Consider the following 17812-nt stretch of genomic DNA (forward strand, 5'->3'; position numbering starts at 1 on the left):
ACTTTCAGCCCAGTAGGTTGAAGAGTACAGTTTAGTGTCTTTCGGACTCGTATTTTCTTTTACAGCCATTGTGGGATCTGTTTCAGGTGAAATGTTAAACAGGGACCTTAGAACTTCAGAAACAAGAAGATGCTAAGTGGTTCCTGGGAATATGAAAAAAAAAGGTTCAGATTGGGGACACTGACTATTTGTTCATGTATCTCTGAGGAGTTGCCAAGGTCTCTGCTGAGACCAGTTGAGTAGGTGTGGTTTGAAGTCAGCTGATTCAGTTTTAAAAATGAGTTTCAGAGTTTGGTGTCATAGCCCAAACACCGTTGAGGGATTGTGCAGTAAGTGAACCTTTTTATCTAACAGGTTTGAGCTGGAAAATCCATTGAAAAGACAATGGAGTTGAGTTATATTTAATCATTAGTTTCACACTTTTGCAAAATGCATCTACAGTCTTGAATGAGTGGTTTATGTCAAGAAATGTAATGTGGAGAGCTTTGGAAGGAGATGTTTAATTCAATGTCTTGGATAAAGGCTGTGGCACAACAGTGAACTTCCATCCAGGCAGATGAGTAATGGCATTACTTTTATTATGTGTGGACCTTTTGAACATTTGTAATGCAATGTGAACAGTTTGAGAATGTGTTTGTTTAGAAGTTTCTGCGTGCACTGATAGCATTGGGCTTGATTAGCAATTCAAAGTGAAATACTTACCTGCATTCATGTTACCCTTGTGGCGCAGAATGTCAGCTGAAAAACTGAAATAAATAGGAAGGGAGGGAGGAATGGAAGTAAAATTTACAGTGTTTTATTCTGCAGGTGTGACTGGCAAAAGTAGTGATGATGGTGTAGCTCCTATGTAGATTCAGACAGGTAAGAAAAACTGACTCTTTTTTCTTGATGTATATCTGAAAAACTGACTCTCAGTGTAATCCCCTGTTGGTGAGATCAGGGTTCTTTCTCATTATAAAATATTCCAGCATCTGCTGGTTGTGAAGATTATACAGTAATACTGCATTGAAAAAAAGCAGTTGGAGAACTTTTAGAACTCTAAACACCAAACTTTAAACATGTATGCCAAAGCTAAGCATTAAATTTGCAAGTTGTTCATTTATAACTGAGTTGCACAATAACTCAGGTTCATATATGAAGATTATCTTGTCGATGTTACCCATTTAAGTTCGACTTACATCCGCACCCACCCTTAGCAATGTTGGATGTATGGCATCTGTTGCATCATCATTGCTAATAGAAAAATTAAATGGAATGTGTCAATTGATGCATTTCCTTATTTTGTTTGTGGTCATAAAATGTTCACCTACACATTAAGTACTTGAGCTGACTTTGATCAGATAGTATACACACAGATATACATTTGTGATGCCAAAGCATACAAAACTATGGGTCAAGTGCTGAAAAATGGGTTTAGAATCTGAGATGCTGCTTGGCCTGCTGTGTTCATCCAGCCTCACATTTTATTATCTTAGAATAATTAGGTGGTTGTTTTTGACTGGTGCAGACTTGAAGGGCTGAATAGCCTCTTTCCTGTGCTGGAGACCTCTAAGACTATGACTAGGAACAGAGGCCCAGTGTTCTCATCCCATTGTGCATCTTTGTTCATCCAGGTTATGCAGCTTTCTTGGTGCAATAGCAGAAGATGCTCAAGGGGTTGGAAATGCAAGGGCCCAAATTGAGTTTTCAGTCATGGTGTAAAATGCGCAACACTGAATTACGCACCCATTGTTGACCTGATTGTTTGAAATCAATGTGAGAAGAACATAATTGGTGAGTTAGCTGAAATTGTCCATGTCAAATTTTCATTAAAACTGAACATTTCCCTGAACAAGTGAAATAACACAACGTTCAAAATGTGCAGGATTGCACTGAACAATGTTAGCTTTTTATTGTCGTGTTTCGTTGCTGCCTGATTCGAAAGCCTCACCAATTCTAATTCCAACGTCCATTTACTGTATTTGTTTGGTGAAATTTTTTTTTCTGTTCCTCACTGAATCCCAATCATGGTCTCTCTGCCTTTGGCACAGTACACTCAGATACTCACATACCTTTAGTACAGTGGACTCCAGAAGTAATTAGGACACCCACACCGCATGGATCTTGCAGCTGCTCCTAGAACTGCAGGCTTAGTTAAAAATTTATTATAGTTTTCTTCCAGCTATTACAGTCATTATGTTTTAATAATAGAAGATTTTTATTCATTTTGTTTCATTAACATTAAAAAAGCAAGAAGAAAACAAACAAAAAATTCTCGATTCTTTGTTAAATGGACATTTTCGTAAACAAGCATTTAAGGGTCTACAGTGAACAGCTGACTTTTTAAATTGTAAAGTCAGAAGTTAATAATGTCCATATGTGTTTTAGGACTTTTAAAAAACATTTCAAAGGCCTTTTTGTTTGAAAAACCAAACAATATTATTATGAATGTGTGAGTGATAATGGGAACTGCAGATGCTGGAGAATCCAAGATAATAAAATGTGAGGCTGGATGAACACAGCAGGCCAAGCAGCATCTCAGGAGCACAAAAGCTGACGTTTCGGGCCTAGGGTCTAGGCCCGAAACGTCAGCTTTTGTGCTCCTGAGATGCTGCTTGGCCTGCTGTGTTCATCCAGCCTCACATTTTATTATCTAATATTTTTATGAAGTTGTGTTTTTGTTTTGAGGAGCCCTACACATGGTTGTCTCTGGAGAATATCTTTTTCCTCAAGGAATATTGAAGAGGAATTTTTTTTATTCAGTTAATAAGGTAAGTGGTTAATTTTATCTAGGTTTCATATGCTTGACATGTACATTTTAAATTTTTTTCCATTTTAACATTTTTAAAAATAATCATGAAAGGTAGTTTATTTTATATATAAGGTGTTATTGAAACGCCGTTTTTTAAGCTCAATGTTATTAAGTGCATACGTGATGTACATAGTGAGATAGCTGGTAGATTTATAAAAGTTATTACCCAGCAGGATCAGTCAGATAAATGGGTGACTGTCAGAAATGGTCGGAATGTAGTTCAAAAGTCTCCAGTGGCTATTCCTCTATCAAATGGATATTCAGTTTTTGGAACTGTTGAAGGGATAGTATCTCGGAGAAAAATGGAATGGCCAGTCAGTTGTGGGACACTTGGAATAAATCTTTCGTTAGGCAGCATTCGGCAAGATTTAATAGAATTGTTGTTATAGGGGACTGTCGTGTCAGGGGCATAGACAGGAGATTCTGTGACAGTGAGTGTAAACTTAGGATGGTTTGTTCTGAAGAAGGGTCTAGGCCCGAAACGTCAGCTTTCCTGCTCCTACGATGCTGCTTGGCCTGCTGTGTTCATCCAGCTCTACACCTTGTTATCCCATGGTTGTTTGCTTCCCTCGTGCTTGGATTAAGGACCTCTCTAAATGTTTCAAGCATATTGTTAAAGGTGAGATTGACAAGCTAAAAATTATTGTACACATTGGTGGGAATGACATTTTTAGGGAAAAGATTAAAGCAGTACAGAGTGGATTTAAGAGATTAGGTAGAAGACTAAAAATAGAACCTTGAAAGTAGTCATTTCTGGTTTACCCCCAATGCCAAACTCAAATGAGGGAAGGAACAAAGGTTAAAGGAAATGAATCAATGACTGAAGAACTGGTGTATTGTTCAAGGATTCGGATTTGAACAATTTGAATGTATGTTAGTGCAGAAAAAACCTATTCAAAATGGATGGGTCTAACCTCAGCTGGAAATGGACCATTGCCTTAGCAGGGAGATTTGCTCATTCCGTTAAGGGAACCTTTATACTGTTAGAGAGGGGGAGTGGAGGAATTCTAAGTAGCAGTGTAAACAGAAGGATTGATGGGGAAAGTTCTGAATATGAGGAGAGCATATCAGTTAGAAAAGAAAGACAAGAGAGACTCAGAGTATGTAGTGACTCTGAAGAACTAAAATGCATTTGTTACAATGCAGGGAGTCTTACAGATAAGGCTGATGAACTCAGGGCATATTTAAGAACATGGGATTGGGACATCATAGCTACTACAGAAACTTTGCTGAGAGATGGACAAGATTGGCAGCTTGTGTTTTGGATACTCTAGGAGGAATACAAAAGGACCAAGAAAGGAAGGGGTGCATTTTTGATTAAGGAATACATTATTGCTGTAGCTAGGGAAGATATTTCTGAAAAATCGTCCAGTGAAAATATGTAGGTAGAAATTACAAATTAGAAAAGAAAGATCACTGATGGGATTGAACTATAGGCCCCCCAATAGTAAGAGGGAAATTGAGAAACAAATATGTAGGGAAATTTCCAATATATGTAATGTAATAAGGTTGTAATAATGGGGGATTTAGTATTCCAAACATTGATTGGGGCTACTGTAGTGTTAAAGGTTTGGATGGTGAAGAGTGTGTCGAATGTGTCCAAGGAAATTTTCTTTATCAATATGTGGATGCTAGAGAAGGAGCAAAACTAGACCTTCTTTTGGTCAATAGAACAGTGCAGGTGACTGAAGTAAACATGGGGGAACACTTTGGGTGTAGTGATCATAATTCATTAGTTTCAAAATGGTTATGGAAAAGGAGAAGCCTTTCATAAAAGTTAATGCTTCTAATTGGAGTAAGGCATATTTTAATGGTATGAGACAAGAACTTCCAAAAGTAGATTGTAGTAGACTGTTTGCAGCTAGAAGGATGTCTGATAAGTGGGAGGTGACAAGTAGGAGGTATTCAAGAGTGTGAATACAAGAGCTTAGAGGCATTTTGTTCCTGTTAGAGTGAAGGGTAAAAGTGGTAAGATTAAGGAACAATGGATGAATAAAAATATTGAGATTCTAGTCAAGAATAAAACAGAATATCATTTTAGATATAGACAACTAGGTTCAGTGAAACCCTTAATCAATATTAGAAATATAGGGACATTCTTAAGAGAGAAATCAAGAAGGCGAAGGGGGACATGAGATAGCATTGGCAGATAAAGTTAAGGATAATCCAGAGAGATTATACAAATACATTAAGAGAAAGAGGGTAACTAGAGAGAGCGTAGGTCCTCTTAAAGATCAGGGAGGTCATATTTGTGTTGAACCGTGTTGAACAGGAGATGGGAGAGATACTAAATGTATATTTTGAGTAAATTTTTACTGTGGAGAAAGAAACAGAGTCGATAGAATGCAGAGAAATAAACTTTGATGTTTTAATACAGTTCACACTATAAAAGAGGAAGTTTAAGAGATCTTACAGAATATTAAGATGGATACATCTCCAGAACCTGATCTGATGGAACCCAGAACATTGTGGGAAGTAAGGAAGAAAATTATGAGACCCCTGGCAAAAATATTTTCATCACCTATAACTATGGATGAGGTCCCTGATGATTGGAGGTGGCTAATGTTGTACCTTTGTTTAGTAAAGGTTGTAGGGAAAAGCCAGGGAACTATAGACTTGAGTCTAACTTCTGTTGTGGATAAATTGTTGGAGGCGTTTATAAAACATAGGATTTATGGCCATTTAGAGAGGCAAAAGTTGATTAGGGATAGTCAGCATGGTTTTGTGCAAGAAAAATCATGTCTCACAAACTTGATTGAGTTTTTTGAGGAAGTTACCAAAAGATTGATGATGGCAGAGCAGTAGACGTTGTTTATTTGGGTTTCAGTAAAACCTCTGACAAAGTTCCACATAGTAGACTAATTAGTAAAGTCACATCACATGGGATTCATGGTGAGATTGCCAATTGGAGTTGGAAAGTCATGTTGAAGTCATACAGGACATTGGTGAAGCCTCTTTTGAAATACTGTCTCCAGTTCTTGTCACCCAGTTATAGGAAGGATATTATCAGGCAGGAGAAGGTTCAGAAGAGATTTACCAGGATGTTGCTGGGTATGGAAGGTTTGAGTTATAAAGAAAGGCTGGACAGGCTGTGACTTTTGTTCACTGGAGTGTAGGATATTGAGAGGTGACCTGATAAATGTTTATAAAATAATGAGAGGTATAGAAAGAGTTAATGACAGCTGTGTTTTCCCAAGGATGGGGGATTTCAAGACTAGGGGGTACATTTTTAAGATGAGAGAGGAGAGATTCTTAAAAAATGCAAGAGGCAAATTTTTTACACAAAGCGTGGTTTGCATGTGGAATGAACTTCCCAAGGAAGTGGTGGATGTGGGTACAAATACCACTTTTAAAAGACATTTGATAGATACATGAATGGACAAGTTTGGAGGGATGTGGGCCAGGAGCAGACAGGAGCAAAAAGTTTAGCTTGGAATTGTGTTCCGCATGGACTGGATGGACCAAAGGGTCTGTTGCTGTGCTGTATGACTACAACTGTATGCCAGTTTGAACAGGAAGGCAGAGCAGGACACTGTCTCAGGATCTCCTGACCGTTTGATCAGCAAAATAAATGGCCACATCCTAAACAGCAGATTAACAATCCTGCTAACAGGCTTTGTAGAGGTGAGTGACTTCACTAGTTTCTTCCTCTTTGGCTCAAGTGCCAGGAGAAGAGATTTCGAAAGCAAATAGGAAATTTTAGATCTAAAATTGAATATGAACTCCTATGAAATTACTATCAGGATTCAGCAATTTAGCTAAAATATGTTTGATCGTAGCAAACCAAATAACTTAGGAAGCACGGTGGAAAAGTTTTGAAAATACTTTTCAATTTTTCTTAATCCTTTTGGACTATGGTTAGGTCTACACAACAGTTAACGGCACTTGGATTATATAGAAATGAGCCATTCAGCCTGCTAGGCGTCTGCTATACTATATGCTCCACATAGTCCTCTTCTCACTCCATATATCATTGTTGTGTACAGAAAGTTCCATAAGTACTCTCTTCAAAGAGAGCTAACTACATTTTACTCTCAATTGCCAGAAACCAGTAGCCAGGGCAAGGGCACAGCCTCACTAGAGTGCCTAAAAATGTACTCACATCTCTTTGCAAACACCTCATGGCAACGAATGTATCATGAAGTTCATTGTTTGGCAGCAGTCATAATGCATTCATTCTGCAGTGGTCTGCTTTGTTGGCTGCATTGTTGCTATTACAGCAAACTATAGAATGGACACTGGCTCAGCACGGGCTGTCTGCTTATACACAGCCCACTCAAACAGTCAGCATACAACAAGAGCTGTGCTGCCACTTGAAATGTGATAGAGCGTAACGCTGGCATACTGAAACAAGGCATGCTGTGTCTGGGCCACTCTGGAGGAGCTTCTCAGTGCTCAGCAAAGTGGACAAAACAGTGTTGATGGCCTGTGCCATCCCAATCTCACGATGGATAACCCTTGCTGCCAGCTGTACGGCAAGTTGATGAAGAGCCTTTGCATAAGTAAAAGTGGAATAGGAGAAAGAGGAAGCAGCCTAGATATTTTGATTTTTTTTTTAGGAACATGAAACCAGTAAAGGTACCCCCAATTTCTTATACATCTACAGCACGCCCCCCTCCACCCCCTTATCCTTTGACGCTACTCAAGGCACCATTCACGTTGCGACAATTCAAATATATAAGTTGGAACAAAATAAATATTCAAAACCAAACTTATTTTGAATCAACAAAGTGCGGGCCTGGATGAACACAGCAGGCCAAGCAGCATCTTAGGAGCACAAAGCTGACGTTTCAGGCCTAGACCCTTTCTAGGCCTGAGACATCAGCTGTTGTGCTCCTAAGATGCTGCTTGGCCTGCTGTATTCATCCAGTTCCGCACTTTGTTACCTTGGATTCTCCAGCATCTGCAGTTTCCATTATCTCTTATTCTGAGTCTGGAAGGTCTGTGCTGAGGCTGCAACATCTCTGTATGAGTGGTAACAATCAGAGCTAACAAAGCCAGAAATTGCCTGAAAGATCTCAACAAGTTTGGCAGCATCTGTGGAGAGAAAGCAGAGTTAATGTTTTGGGTCCAGTGACCCTTCTTCAGAATACAATTATAGAAGCCCTACAGTGTGGAAGCACGTCATCCGGCCGACTAAGTCCCCAATGACCGTCAGAAGAGCATCCCACCCAGTCTCACCCCCAACCCTATCCCTGTAACCCTGCATTTCCCAATGTTAATCCATCTCACTTGCACATTGTGGGCAATTTAGCCGGGCCAGCCATCTAATCTGCATATCTTTGGACTGTGGGAGGAAATGGGAGCACCCAGAGGAAACCCATGTAGACACTGGGAGAGTGTGCAATCCCCACACAGAGGTCCCGAAACTGGCTCCCTGGTGCTGTGAGACAGGATGCTAACCACAGATTCACCATGCTACTCCAAAGAAACTGACTGTAGTTAGGAAAGGTTGGTATATATGCTAGAGAAGGGGTGGGGTAGGGGGATGGAGTAAACTGTTGGTGCATATGGAGCCCAGAGGGAGAAAAAACTAGTTGGGCAGACAAAGGAATGCGTAATGGTCAGCCTAGAAGAATGAATAGCTGCTGTTGGGGACAATAAGTAGCTGACAATGTGTTGTTTATGGTAGCAGCCCATATGATGACGTGGCCTGATGTACAGAGCCTGGTGTGTAGCCATCAGAGCTAGCTGGCCGACACGTAATGGCAAGGGCACTAGTGAAGTGACTATGTCAGAAGGGTGAATGCTGCCATATTGAGAGAGGACAACAGGTTAATGCATCATGGAGTCACAAACAGAGGGCACACCTCATAAATCCTGCTGTTGGGAAATGGCCGGATGCTGCGGCACCCTGTAAGACCTCATGAACACAGATATCAGCAGCCTTGAAGGCAGAACTCAAGATGATGAGCAGCTGCTGCTTTGTTTGTGTTCACAGAGGGGAGACAATGGCCTAGTGGTATTACCGCTGGCCTGTTCATCCAGAGACTCAGATAATGTTCTGGGGACCTGGGTTCGAATCCAACCGTGGCTAATGGTGGAGTTTGAATTCAGTAAATAACTGGAATTAAGAATCTAATGATGGCCGTGAATCCATTGTCGATTGTTGGAAACACCAATCTGGTTCACTAATGTCCATTAGGGAAGGAAACTGCCATCCTTACCTGATTTGGCCTATAGGTGACTCCAGACTCACAGCAATGTTGTTGACTCTTAACTGCCCTATGGCCTTGCTAGTGACACTGTCATCCCATGAATCAATAAAGGAAAAAAAATACATGCATGAATGATATCAGTCATCACTTCCATCATGGAAAAGATAGACCTGTATGTTTCGTGCAAAACCCAGCAGCAGGTCTGAGTTGTGGTCTTGGACATTGAATGCAGGATCTCTGGCAGAATATTTAGTGCAACATACAGATCGCTCTGTACATCCATTAATGTTCTTTTGGATGCTGACACATTTAGCATCCCTTCTGAGTTTCCTGCAACAGAATCCATCTGCACCAGCACCTTTCAGTGAGTTGACATTTACATTCCTCACTGTTTTCTTAGGAAGATGCACGAAGCTTAGCCCCTACTGTCCCCATAATTCACCTCCCGTTTAAGAGATGAGAATAGTGGTGTGGGGCTGTCTGCCAAGCAAGAAGGACACTGCCCCATAAAAGCTGACAGACTTAGGGATAAATGCCCTCTTGATTCGATAAAGTGTGATCCATGTTACACATCCCTTTCCCCTGCCAACACCCATTCCTTGAAACTTCTACTAGACTTGACTGAGTATCCACATATCTGGTGATCAGAACATGCTCCATTGTGGCCATTCCAGACCATTTCTGATGGCATTGCTGAAACTGAAATGTTACTCTCCCTCCCTCTGACTGACAGTTCTTGGACGAAGGATATGTGCCATCAAATGAGTATAATGCCCAATGACAGGCATTTATGGCAAGAATCACATCAGGGGTCCTGGAAATGGAAGCAGCATAGCAGGCAGCACCATTTCTCAGGGCAATGCTTTGACCAATCAAGGTCAAAAATCGCATGACACCAGATTATAGTCCTAATTTTTAACCTTGTCCACCCCAGTCCAACATTGGCACCTCCACAGTATTGATCATTCAAAGTCAACTGGCCTGGTTTAAAATTTAGACAAAACGAGGCAGTTAACTGTCGATTATTAACTGGTGCATTCTCCATGTTAATACTTCCACCAATCAGTACCCACTTGCCAACCAATCAGCACTCTCCAGCCATCCAGCGTAAATGATGTCTTTCTCATGAATTTGTATTCCTGCAAATGGTCTTGATTACAGCAAAATGTAAAGTTTCAACAACAATGTGTCTTTATCCGGCTATAATCAAGTTCTTTTGAATCAGACTTTCTGGATTGCAATAATTCATATTATAAATATAATTCGCATCTCCTGACCAAATCTATCACAAAGTATTTGAAAGTTTTGGCCTCAGGCTACTGGCCCTCCTGCCTGGGGAAATGAGGGCCTTAATGATTGTAAGATGTTCACAAGGTTAATGCTGGCAGGGCTGATTTTAATATCTTCAAATTTCACCACTGGTTGGTTTGTCTATGCTTTTGTGAGCGGAGCCTTTGAACACTGTGCTTTGACATGACTAGTTTGAGGGTACAGTAAAGGAAACTGTGTGATCCTTGTGATGACATTTTGGGGTCTTCCCCACGGTGTACAACTTGAAAAATTGTCCATAGGAAGAGCGTGGGAGCAAACTCACTTGAGCTAAAGCCTCAAACAGCTTGAGTTCCTGGCAAAAGTAGTGTTTTTAATGACAATTTGCCACATGTGGTTTTAAATTTTCTTGTCAGATCTTTTGTTCAAAGTTCACAATTGTTGGGACTGCACAGAATCATAGATTTATAAAGATGCAGAAGGAGGGTGTTTGGCCCATTATGTTTGAACAAGCTCGCTGAATTCACTGAGTACTTAGGGGAGGTGATGGCCTTGTGGTATTATCCCTGGATTGTTAATCCAGAGACCAAAGTAATGTTCCAGTGACCTGGGTTTGAATCCCACCACGGCAGACTGTGGAACTTATATTCAGTAAAAATCTGAAAGTCGGAGTCTAATGATGACCATGAGTCCATTGTCAATTGTTGAAAAATTGTTGGTTCACTCAGGTCTTTATTTTATTTCATGGGATTTGGCCATAATAGTAGTAATTTCCTACTCCTACTTGCCGAGGGCATGAAGAGCCTTTGGGCAGCCTGAATATGCATCTGAAATGGATTCACATGTAGCTTAGACTGGGTATGAGTGGTAGGTCTCTCCTCTAAATGATACTAAAAGTCCATTTGGGTTTGATGAAAATGTGGCAGTTTCATGCTCTGCTCCCGGGAGTATGAGGCTTAACGGCAGAGGATCCTTACTGGGTGGCTATAAATCAGATTCCTGACAATGTGAAAAAAGTTTGCAATTAATTTCTCAGAACTTTAACGTCGGGTTGAGCTAGTGACAGCAGAAGATTGGAAAGCCCTTTTGCATACATTTGCAAGAGAATGATTGTCTCTCGTGATGCTCTCTAAATATGGTGCCACCACCTTAAGCTGTAAGATAATGGTGGAGTGGTTGATTACTACCTGAACCACTGCAAGATTCATTGTACCCCTTGTGCATTCATATGTAATAAGCTAACAGCCACATAACGGCATGAGTAAAGCTGACTCACTCCTTGGTGGGAGTAATGCTCACATCTAAGCTCATCATTGAATTTAGATTGTACAATGGAAGTTTTAAATTTGGCCTTTGATTGATGCTAATCCATAAATTCCGAGATTTTTTCAATTCCATTTACTATGTCAAGATTTGAACTCATTTCAAATTGCAAGACATAACCATAGGTACCAGTCTGCCTGATCTTACACTCACACAGAGCTGAATTTTCAGACCATTGAAGTGCTCCCATTGCTGGGGGTGTAAACAGGCATGTAATCCTATGCCGTGGGTGTTGAGAACATGGTGTGCCACTTTGCAATGATGTCTTGAGCTATATTTTGTGCTCACATCTTGGAAAAGAACTTGAATCCAGAACCTTCGACTCAGAGGCAACAGCGCTACCAACTGAGACACTGTTAACTTGAACTGTAGATATCCAAAGGGGCGGGCGATTCCTCATTTGTCCATTGTCAATAAAATAAACATACAGATAAGTGAATGGAGGAACATCAGCTGGGTGGACAACATATGGCAGGACTGATATATGAGGAAAGACTGGATTGATTGTGATTGTACTCACTGAAATTTAAAGAATGACAGGGGAATCTCATAGAAACACATTTAAATCCTGATGGGATTGGACAGACTAGATGCGGGAAGAATGTTCACGATGTTGAGGAAGTCCAGACCTAGGGGCCACAGTCTAAGAATAAGGGGTAAGCCATTCAAGACCGAGATAAGGAAAAATTTCTTTACTCGGACAGTTGTGAACATGTATAATTCTCTCCCATAGGAAGATGTGGGGCTCAGTTCATTAGATATATTCAAGAGGGAGCTGGACATGGCTCTTACAGCTAAAAACACCAAGGGGTATGGGGAGGGGGCGCAGATGGGATACAGAAACTTCATGATCATTTTGAATGGTAGTGTAGGCTCACAGGGCTGAATGGCCTACTCCTGCACCTAATGTAATGTCCCTAATTGTCTTGGCCTAGTTGTCCTAATGTGTCAAGCAGACTTGCTGAAAAGATGGTAATTAGTTGCACTCGTGCTACCACTCCATAAATGTGGAAGATTTAATTCATTGAAGGTCCTGGCCAAACTAGCAAAACATGTCGAGAGAAAGTGTTAGTTTTATTAATTGTGCACAGCTCAATTGTGCAGCAAATATAAAATACAGATGCGAAACTGCCAACTTTGAAATTTTTTTTCTAGTGGATAGTAAATAACTTTGCTCTGACATTGGTTGGGATCTGGAGGATGGGGTGGTAGGGGGTGGGGTAGGTGAAATTACTTGGGAGGTACTCACTATAAACTTTGAAGATCACAGAGGACTAATTTAAAGCGTTATTTAGGTCTGAATGGGCTATGGGTCATACAGTTGTTGGAATGTCTGCATGACCTCTAAATAATAATAGCCAGAGCCTATTTATGCGGTTAAATTTTATGTGGTCGTTTGGAAGCAATCTTGGACTTTCCAATATTGCTCTCTCAGAGATCTTTCAAGATTTACTGTAGCCTGCAGGGATGAGGGCAGGGGTTGTCAATCAAAGTTAATTTCCTGCTTTTCTAAATTTCCAAGAATTAATATGTTTCAGTTGTCACGAACTTGGTGCAGTTTAGAGGACAGAATTGAGTGCACATTGATGACTCATCAGCTGTATGCCTGGGATTTACACAAACGATATTTCCACAGATCCTCTTTGGCGTGGTGCTAAAATCTCCTGCTGGACAAGTAGAGTGATTAGGTTTTCCATTGCAATGACAAATAGAAATCTCCTGGAAATTTCCTTGCAAAATGTTGAACTGAATCCTTGATGTGCTTTTAAATTTGGGATGCCTTACCCTAAGTTATGAAAGTGACAGAGATGTTTGGTCAAACATAGGCAGAGGTATTCCATGTAAGTTACAATTTGATGTAATTTATGCCGTTTATGACTTAGCAACATTGGATTGAAGTAGTCACTTATAAAGATGATAATAGAATTGAGACATAACATAGAACAAAAGTAAACCCTTGTTAAAGAAAAAGCTGGAAGTAGGCCGAATAAAGATCTTTAAAATTATGAAGGAGTTTCTCTCTATCTCATTTTCCTCCTTTAAGATGCTCCTTAAAATTTACCTCATTGGTCAAACTTTTTCTCATTTGCCGTAAAACCCGAAGAAGCTTTTTAATATCAAGTCGACCATTCTGGAAAAAATTTTGATATTCAGGAGCAAATTACTGCAGATGCTGGAATCTGATCAGAAAACAAAAAATGCTGGAGGTCAGTTCGTCAAATAGCGTCCATGGATAGAAAGCAAGTTAATGTTTCGTGTCTAGAAGACTCTTAATCCGGTGCCATATCTACCTCCTTTGTAAATTGACGGATGACCAAAGTGCATTGAGGCTGTGAATCTCAAACCCATGGAACATGCCATGTAATTTGCCCACAAAGATCTAGAAGCAAATCATTACTTCATTTGGCATATCATGAAGCCATCAAATGAACAGCCAAACTAGACAACCTATTACAAAAACCGTAATTGCTAGAGACACTCAATAGGTCTGGCAGCATCTGTGGGGAGAAAGCAGAGTCAATGCTTTGAGCTCAGTAACTCTTCATCAGAACTCCATCAAGATCCTGCCAAATTTCTCCAGCAATTTCTGATTTTGTTTCAGACCTCCACCATTCACAGTTCTTTGTTTTCTTTTTTAAATTTTACCATAGAACCTTACAACATAGAAGCAGGGCATTCAGCCCATCCAGTCTGCACCAACCTCCACAGAGCATCCCACCCAGCCCCAACTAGCTCCCCCACCCTATTCTGTAACCCTGCATTTCCTATGGCTGTTCCACCTAACCTGTTCATCTTTGCACTGTGGGAGGAAACTGGAAAAAACTCTTGCAGATAAGGTGAGATTGTACGAACTCCACACAGGCAGGGTGGAATCAAACGCAGATCCCTGGTGCTGTGAGGCAGCAGTGCTAACCACTGAGCCACCGTGCCACCTGTTATAAACTTTTCCTGTTATATGAGTATAACAGTAGCATCTGCCCTATTATTTGCATTATGTTGCCAAATTTTGTTTCTTAACACTCCAGAAAAGTACCTGGGACGTTGGATTATATTAAGGGTGCAATATTAATGCAAATTGTTGTTGTTTTTGAGATTTGGCATGGCAAGAGTACTAATTTTACCTATCCTACTTTCTTTAAGATGTTCCTATTCTATTGAGGTCTTGGAAATAGTTCAGTTTTAGCAAAAGTTTATATGTTTCAGAAACTTGAGCAAAACAAAAAAAAAAGCCTTCTACTGCACTCTGGTACTGAAGAAGAATTATATAGAAGTGATGTCTTTCAGATGAGATGTGCGGCCTTATAAAGATTTTTAATTTGAGCATGAGGGGAGCCCTTTCTCTTTACAGGATGAATGGGTTTTGCACATCTATTGCATATGTGACAGAACTTGTGTTGTTAGGCAGGTAATAGTGCTAATTATATTGATAGGACAATACCTAGCAACTGAAAGAGTATGCAAATGTCATATTTATTGTGGCTACTTCCATGACAACAGCCTCACAAATTACGAGGTCGAAAGATGCAATTATATGAATTGACCTATGTGGTGAAAAACTTGAAGTCCTGTTCATCGTGTACTAAACAAAATATTTTTATTTGAAATCAAATCAACAGAACTGTGGTATTGATGAAATGGATCAACTCGAGGAAAGTTGCATTTACTCTGTCCTGACTATAAGGTTGTGAAAAGCTGAGGCTTTGATTGTTACATGGAATTTCCTGGTAATCAATAAGTCCAGTTGCAGCAGAGGCCAAGAGAGTTCCTTTCGATAAGGGCAGCAGTGTTAATATTGAACAAATAAATGTAACTGCTGTGTTTTCTTTCTTTGCTTCTGTAGGGAAATCGTCAGAATGTTTTTCAACATGGCTCAGTTTGAAGCTATACTGATTGGTCTCCTTTTCGCAAGTTTGACCTCGATTTCTGCTCAGCAGCCTGGTATGGTGCTCTTCAGTTAAAAGACTGATTCTTTTTACCTGTGAAATCTCAAAGAAGTATCTCCTTAGTTCGTAACCAGGAGCAAACCCAAGAAAATCTCTTGTGCTCTCCCCGTTAATATTGCATGCCAAAATAGTTCTTTACACTAACTAGTACCCTTGGTCAAGATATACCAGAATTTTATTCTTGCTATGGGACAAATGGAAAATGCTACACAGGTCAAGCTATAAAACTAACTCCCATGGGATAAGGCATCAGAAAGACATTTCAGCGCCCTTCCCATTTTGGTGAAGTCAGCGATCCTGACGCAGATTTCACACAAGATAGTGAAGCTTAAAGTCCACTTTGTATCATTGTCAGTGCTTCCATAAAACCTTTAAAAAAGTGTTTTCTTGGAACATCTGCTGAAAATTATTTACATATTACAGTATGCAAAATCTGCCATGAACCGTTGATGGAATAATAAATGGCTTTAAAAATATTTCTCAATATATTTAACAACAGTAAAGTTTAATTAAAACAACTTTGAAAAAGGTTAACATTTAAATCATAGGACAAATCTACCATATGTAAGCAACCCAATTTTAATGAAATAACCTGATTTTATTGAATGAAAGCTATTTTTAAAAGAATATACAAGCTATTTTCTACATGGATTTGCAAAGGTCTAATTCTCAAATATTCAAACAGTTAGCTTTGTCAGTCATGATGTCAAGAGTTCATATGGTGAAGAGACTCTACATGGAGATGCAACTTTATACTCTAGGTCTAAGTGTATAAAGCATTCACAGAATATGGAATCACTGAGTTTCTGCAAGGTAGAAGCATTGAGTCCACACTGACCATCCAAAGAGCATGCCACCCACCTCCCCTATCCCTGTAACCCAAACCACCGAGCCAGCACATCTTTGGTCTGTGGGAGGAAACCAGAGTACCCAAAGAAACCTACACAGACGCAGGGAGTTTGCGCAAACTTCACATAGACGGTCGCTTGAGGTAGAATCAAACCTGAGTTCCTGGTGCTGTGAGGCAGCAGTGCTAACCACTGTGTCACCGTACTGCCCCAAACAGTAACTTGACATGGGTGGGATTCAAACCCACGCCTCCGAAGAGACTGGAGCCTTAAGTCAGAGCCTTAGGCCATTTGGCCTGTGACTATGGGAACTTACAACTTTTGGAATACAGTTTTTACATACTATACTCTTAGATTACCGTTTAGATTGTCCGTCAGCCAAGGTATATTCCAACAACACATATTGTATTGTACATAATGTACCAGATTGCCTCAGTGTCACAGATAGCTTTGCAATTCTCCAGAAAACTAAACATTGGCCTGACACAAACGTGGATGAGCTCAAGGAAGCAACAAGAAAACAAGGCACAACATCGAGGGCTGAAGGGTCTTACTGTGCTGTAATGTTCTATGTTCTATGTTCTATGTTCTAAGGCTTTGTTTTCAACAACAAAAATGTCAAATCAACATGAACCAGATCAAACAGTATTAGACCTGCCCCTACCAAAATAGAACATGTACTGAGGATGCCTATATAACAAGACAAAGGTTTTTCAGTTTCTTTGACTTTTAAATTTTGTATATTCTGGAATTTGCAGCAAAATATCTTTACTTTTGAAAAGTACTCCACAAAGATATATTTGGCAAGGAGACCATTGGCACATTTTTTGATCTATCAAAAATGCACTGTGCTTTAGCAAACATATTCTCCAATATTATGATTCCACTCAGCTTACCATATTGGAATTAGATGCATCCCAGAAAGAGATCAAGGTCATGTCCATTTCAGGATGGCACAAGCTTATTGCGTTTGGCTCTAACATTCTTAAATCAGTTTCGGCAAACTACTCTAATACAGAAATGGATCCTCTCTCTTTAGTTTTTGAAGCACAAAAATGCCACACAACAATAATTTCACAGTTCATACCAATTACAAACTGTTGGAAATGTTTTCTTGAAAATTTCTCATAAGTGCAGGTTCATGACCATAATGTCAACTTCTGAAGATTTCAAAGTATGATACAATTAAGGCCCACAGACGATTGTTTCTGATGCTTTTCACAGATTTCTGAATCATGACCAATATTTTCCATGACCAAGGATACAACCACATCCTAGTGACTGACTATTTCACCAAATTCTCTTTTATGAAACAAATGAAAAGTTCCATTGTTGCAACAGTTTCAGACAAATTAGCAGCTATATTGAGTTTATTTGGTGGGAAAATGCTTGAATTTATCACTAAGGAAGATATAGTGAGACATCTAGGTAGAAATTATCTCCTTGGGTAGATACAGCAGGTCATGTTTAGCTAATTTA

The 17812-nt window shown here is 39.9% G+C and overlaps 1 protein-coding gene across 1 annotated transcript in view; it reads left to right on the forward strand.

Moving 5' to 3' along the window:
* Nucleotides 1–282: 282 nt before the first annotated feature.
* Nucleotides 283–17812, forward strand: part of LOC125461298 (collagen alpha-6(VI) chain-like) — a 135485-nt gene continuing 117955 nt past the window's right edge. Inside the window, exons 1-3 of the mRNA XM_048549897.2 lie at nt 283–329; nt 808–861; nt 15383–15480. Coding sequence (XP_048405854.2) covers nt 15408–15480 — 73 coding nt within the window. The 5' untranslated portion in view covers nt 283–329; nt 808–861; nt 15383–15407. The remainder of the gene's footprint in view (nt 330–807; nt 862–15382; nt 15481–17812) is intronic.

This window comes from Stegostoma tigrinum, chromosome 2, assembly GCF_030684315.1.
Source record: "Stegostoma tigrinum isolate sSteTig4 chromosome 2, sSteTig4.hap1, whole genome shotgun sequence".
NCBI classification, from domain to species: Eukaryota; Metazoa; Chordata; class Chondrichthyes; order Orectolobiformes; family Stegostomatidae; genus Stegostoma; species Stegostoma tigrinum.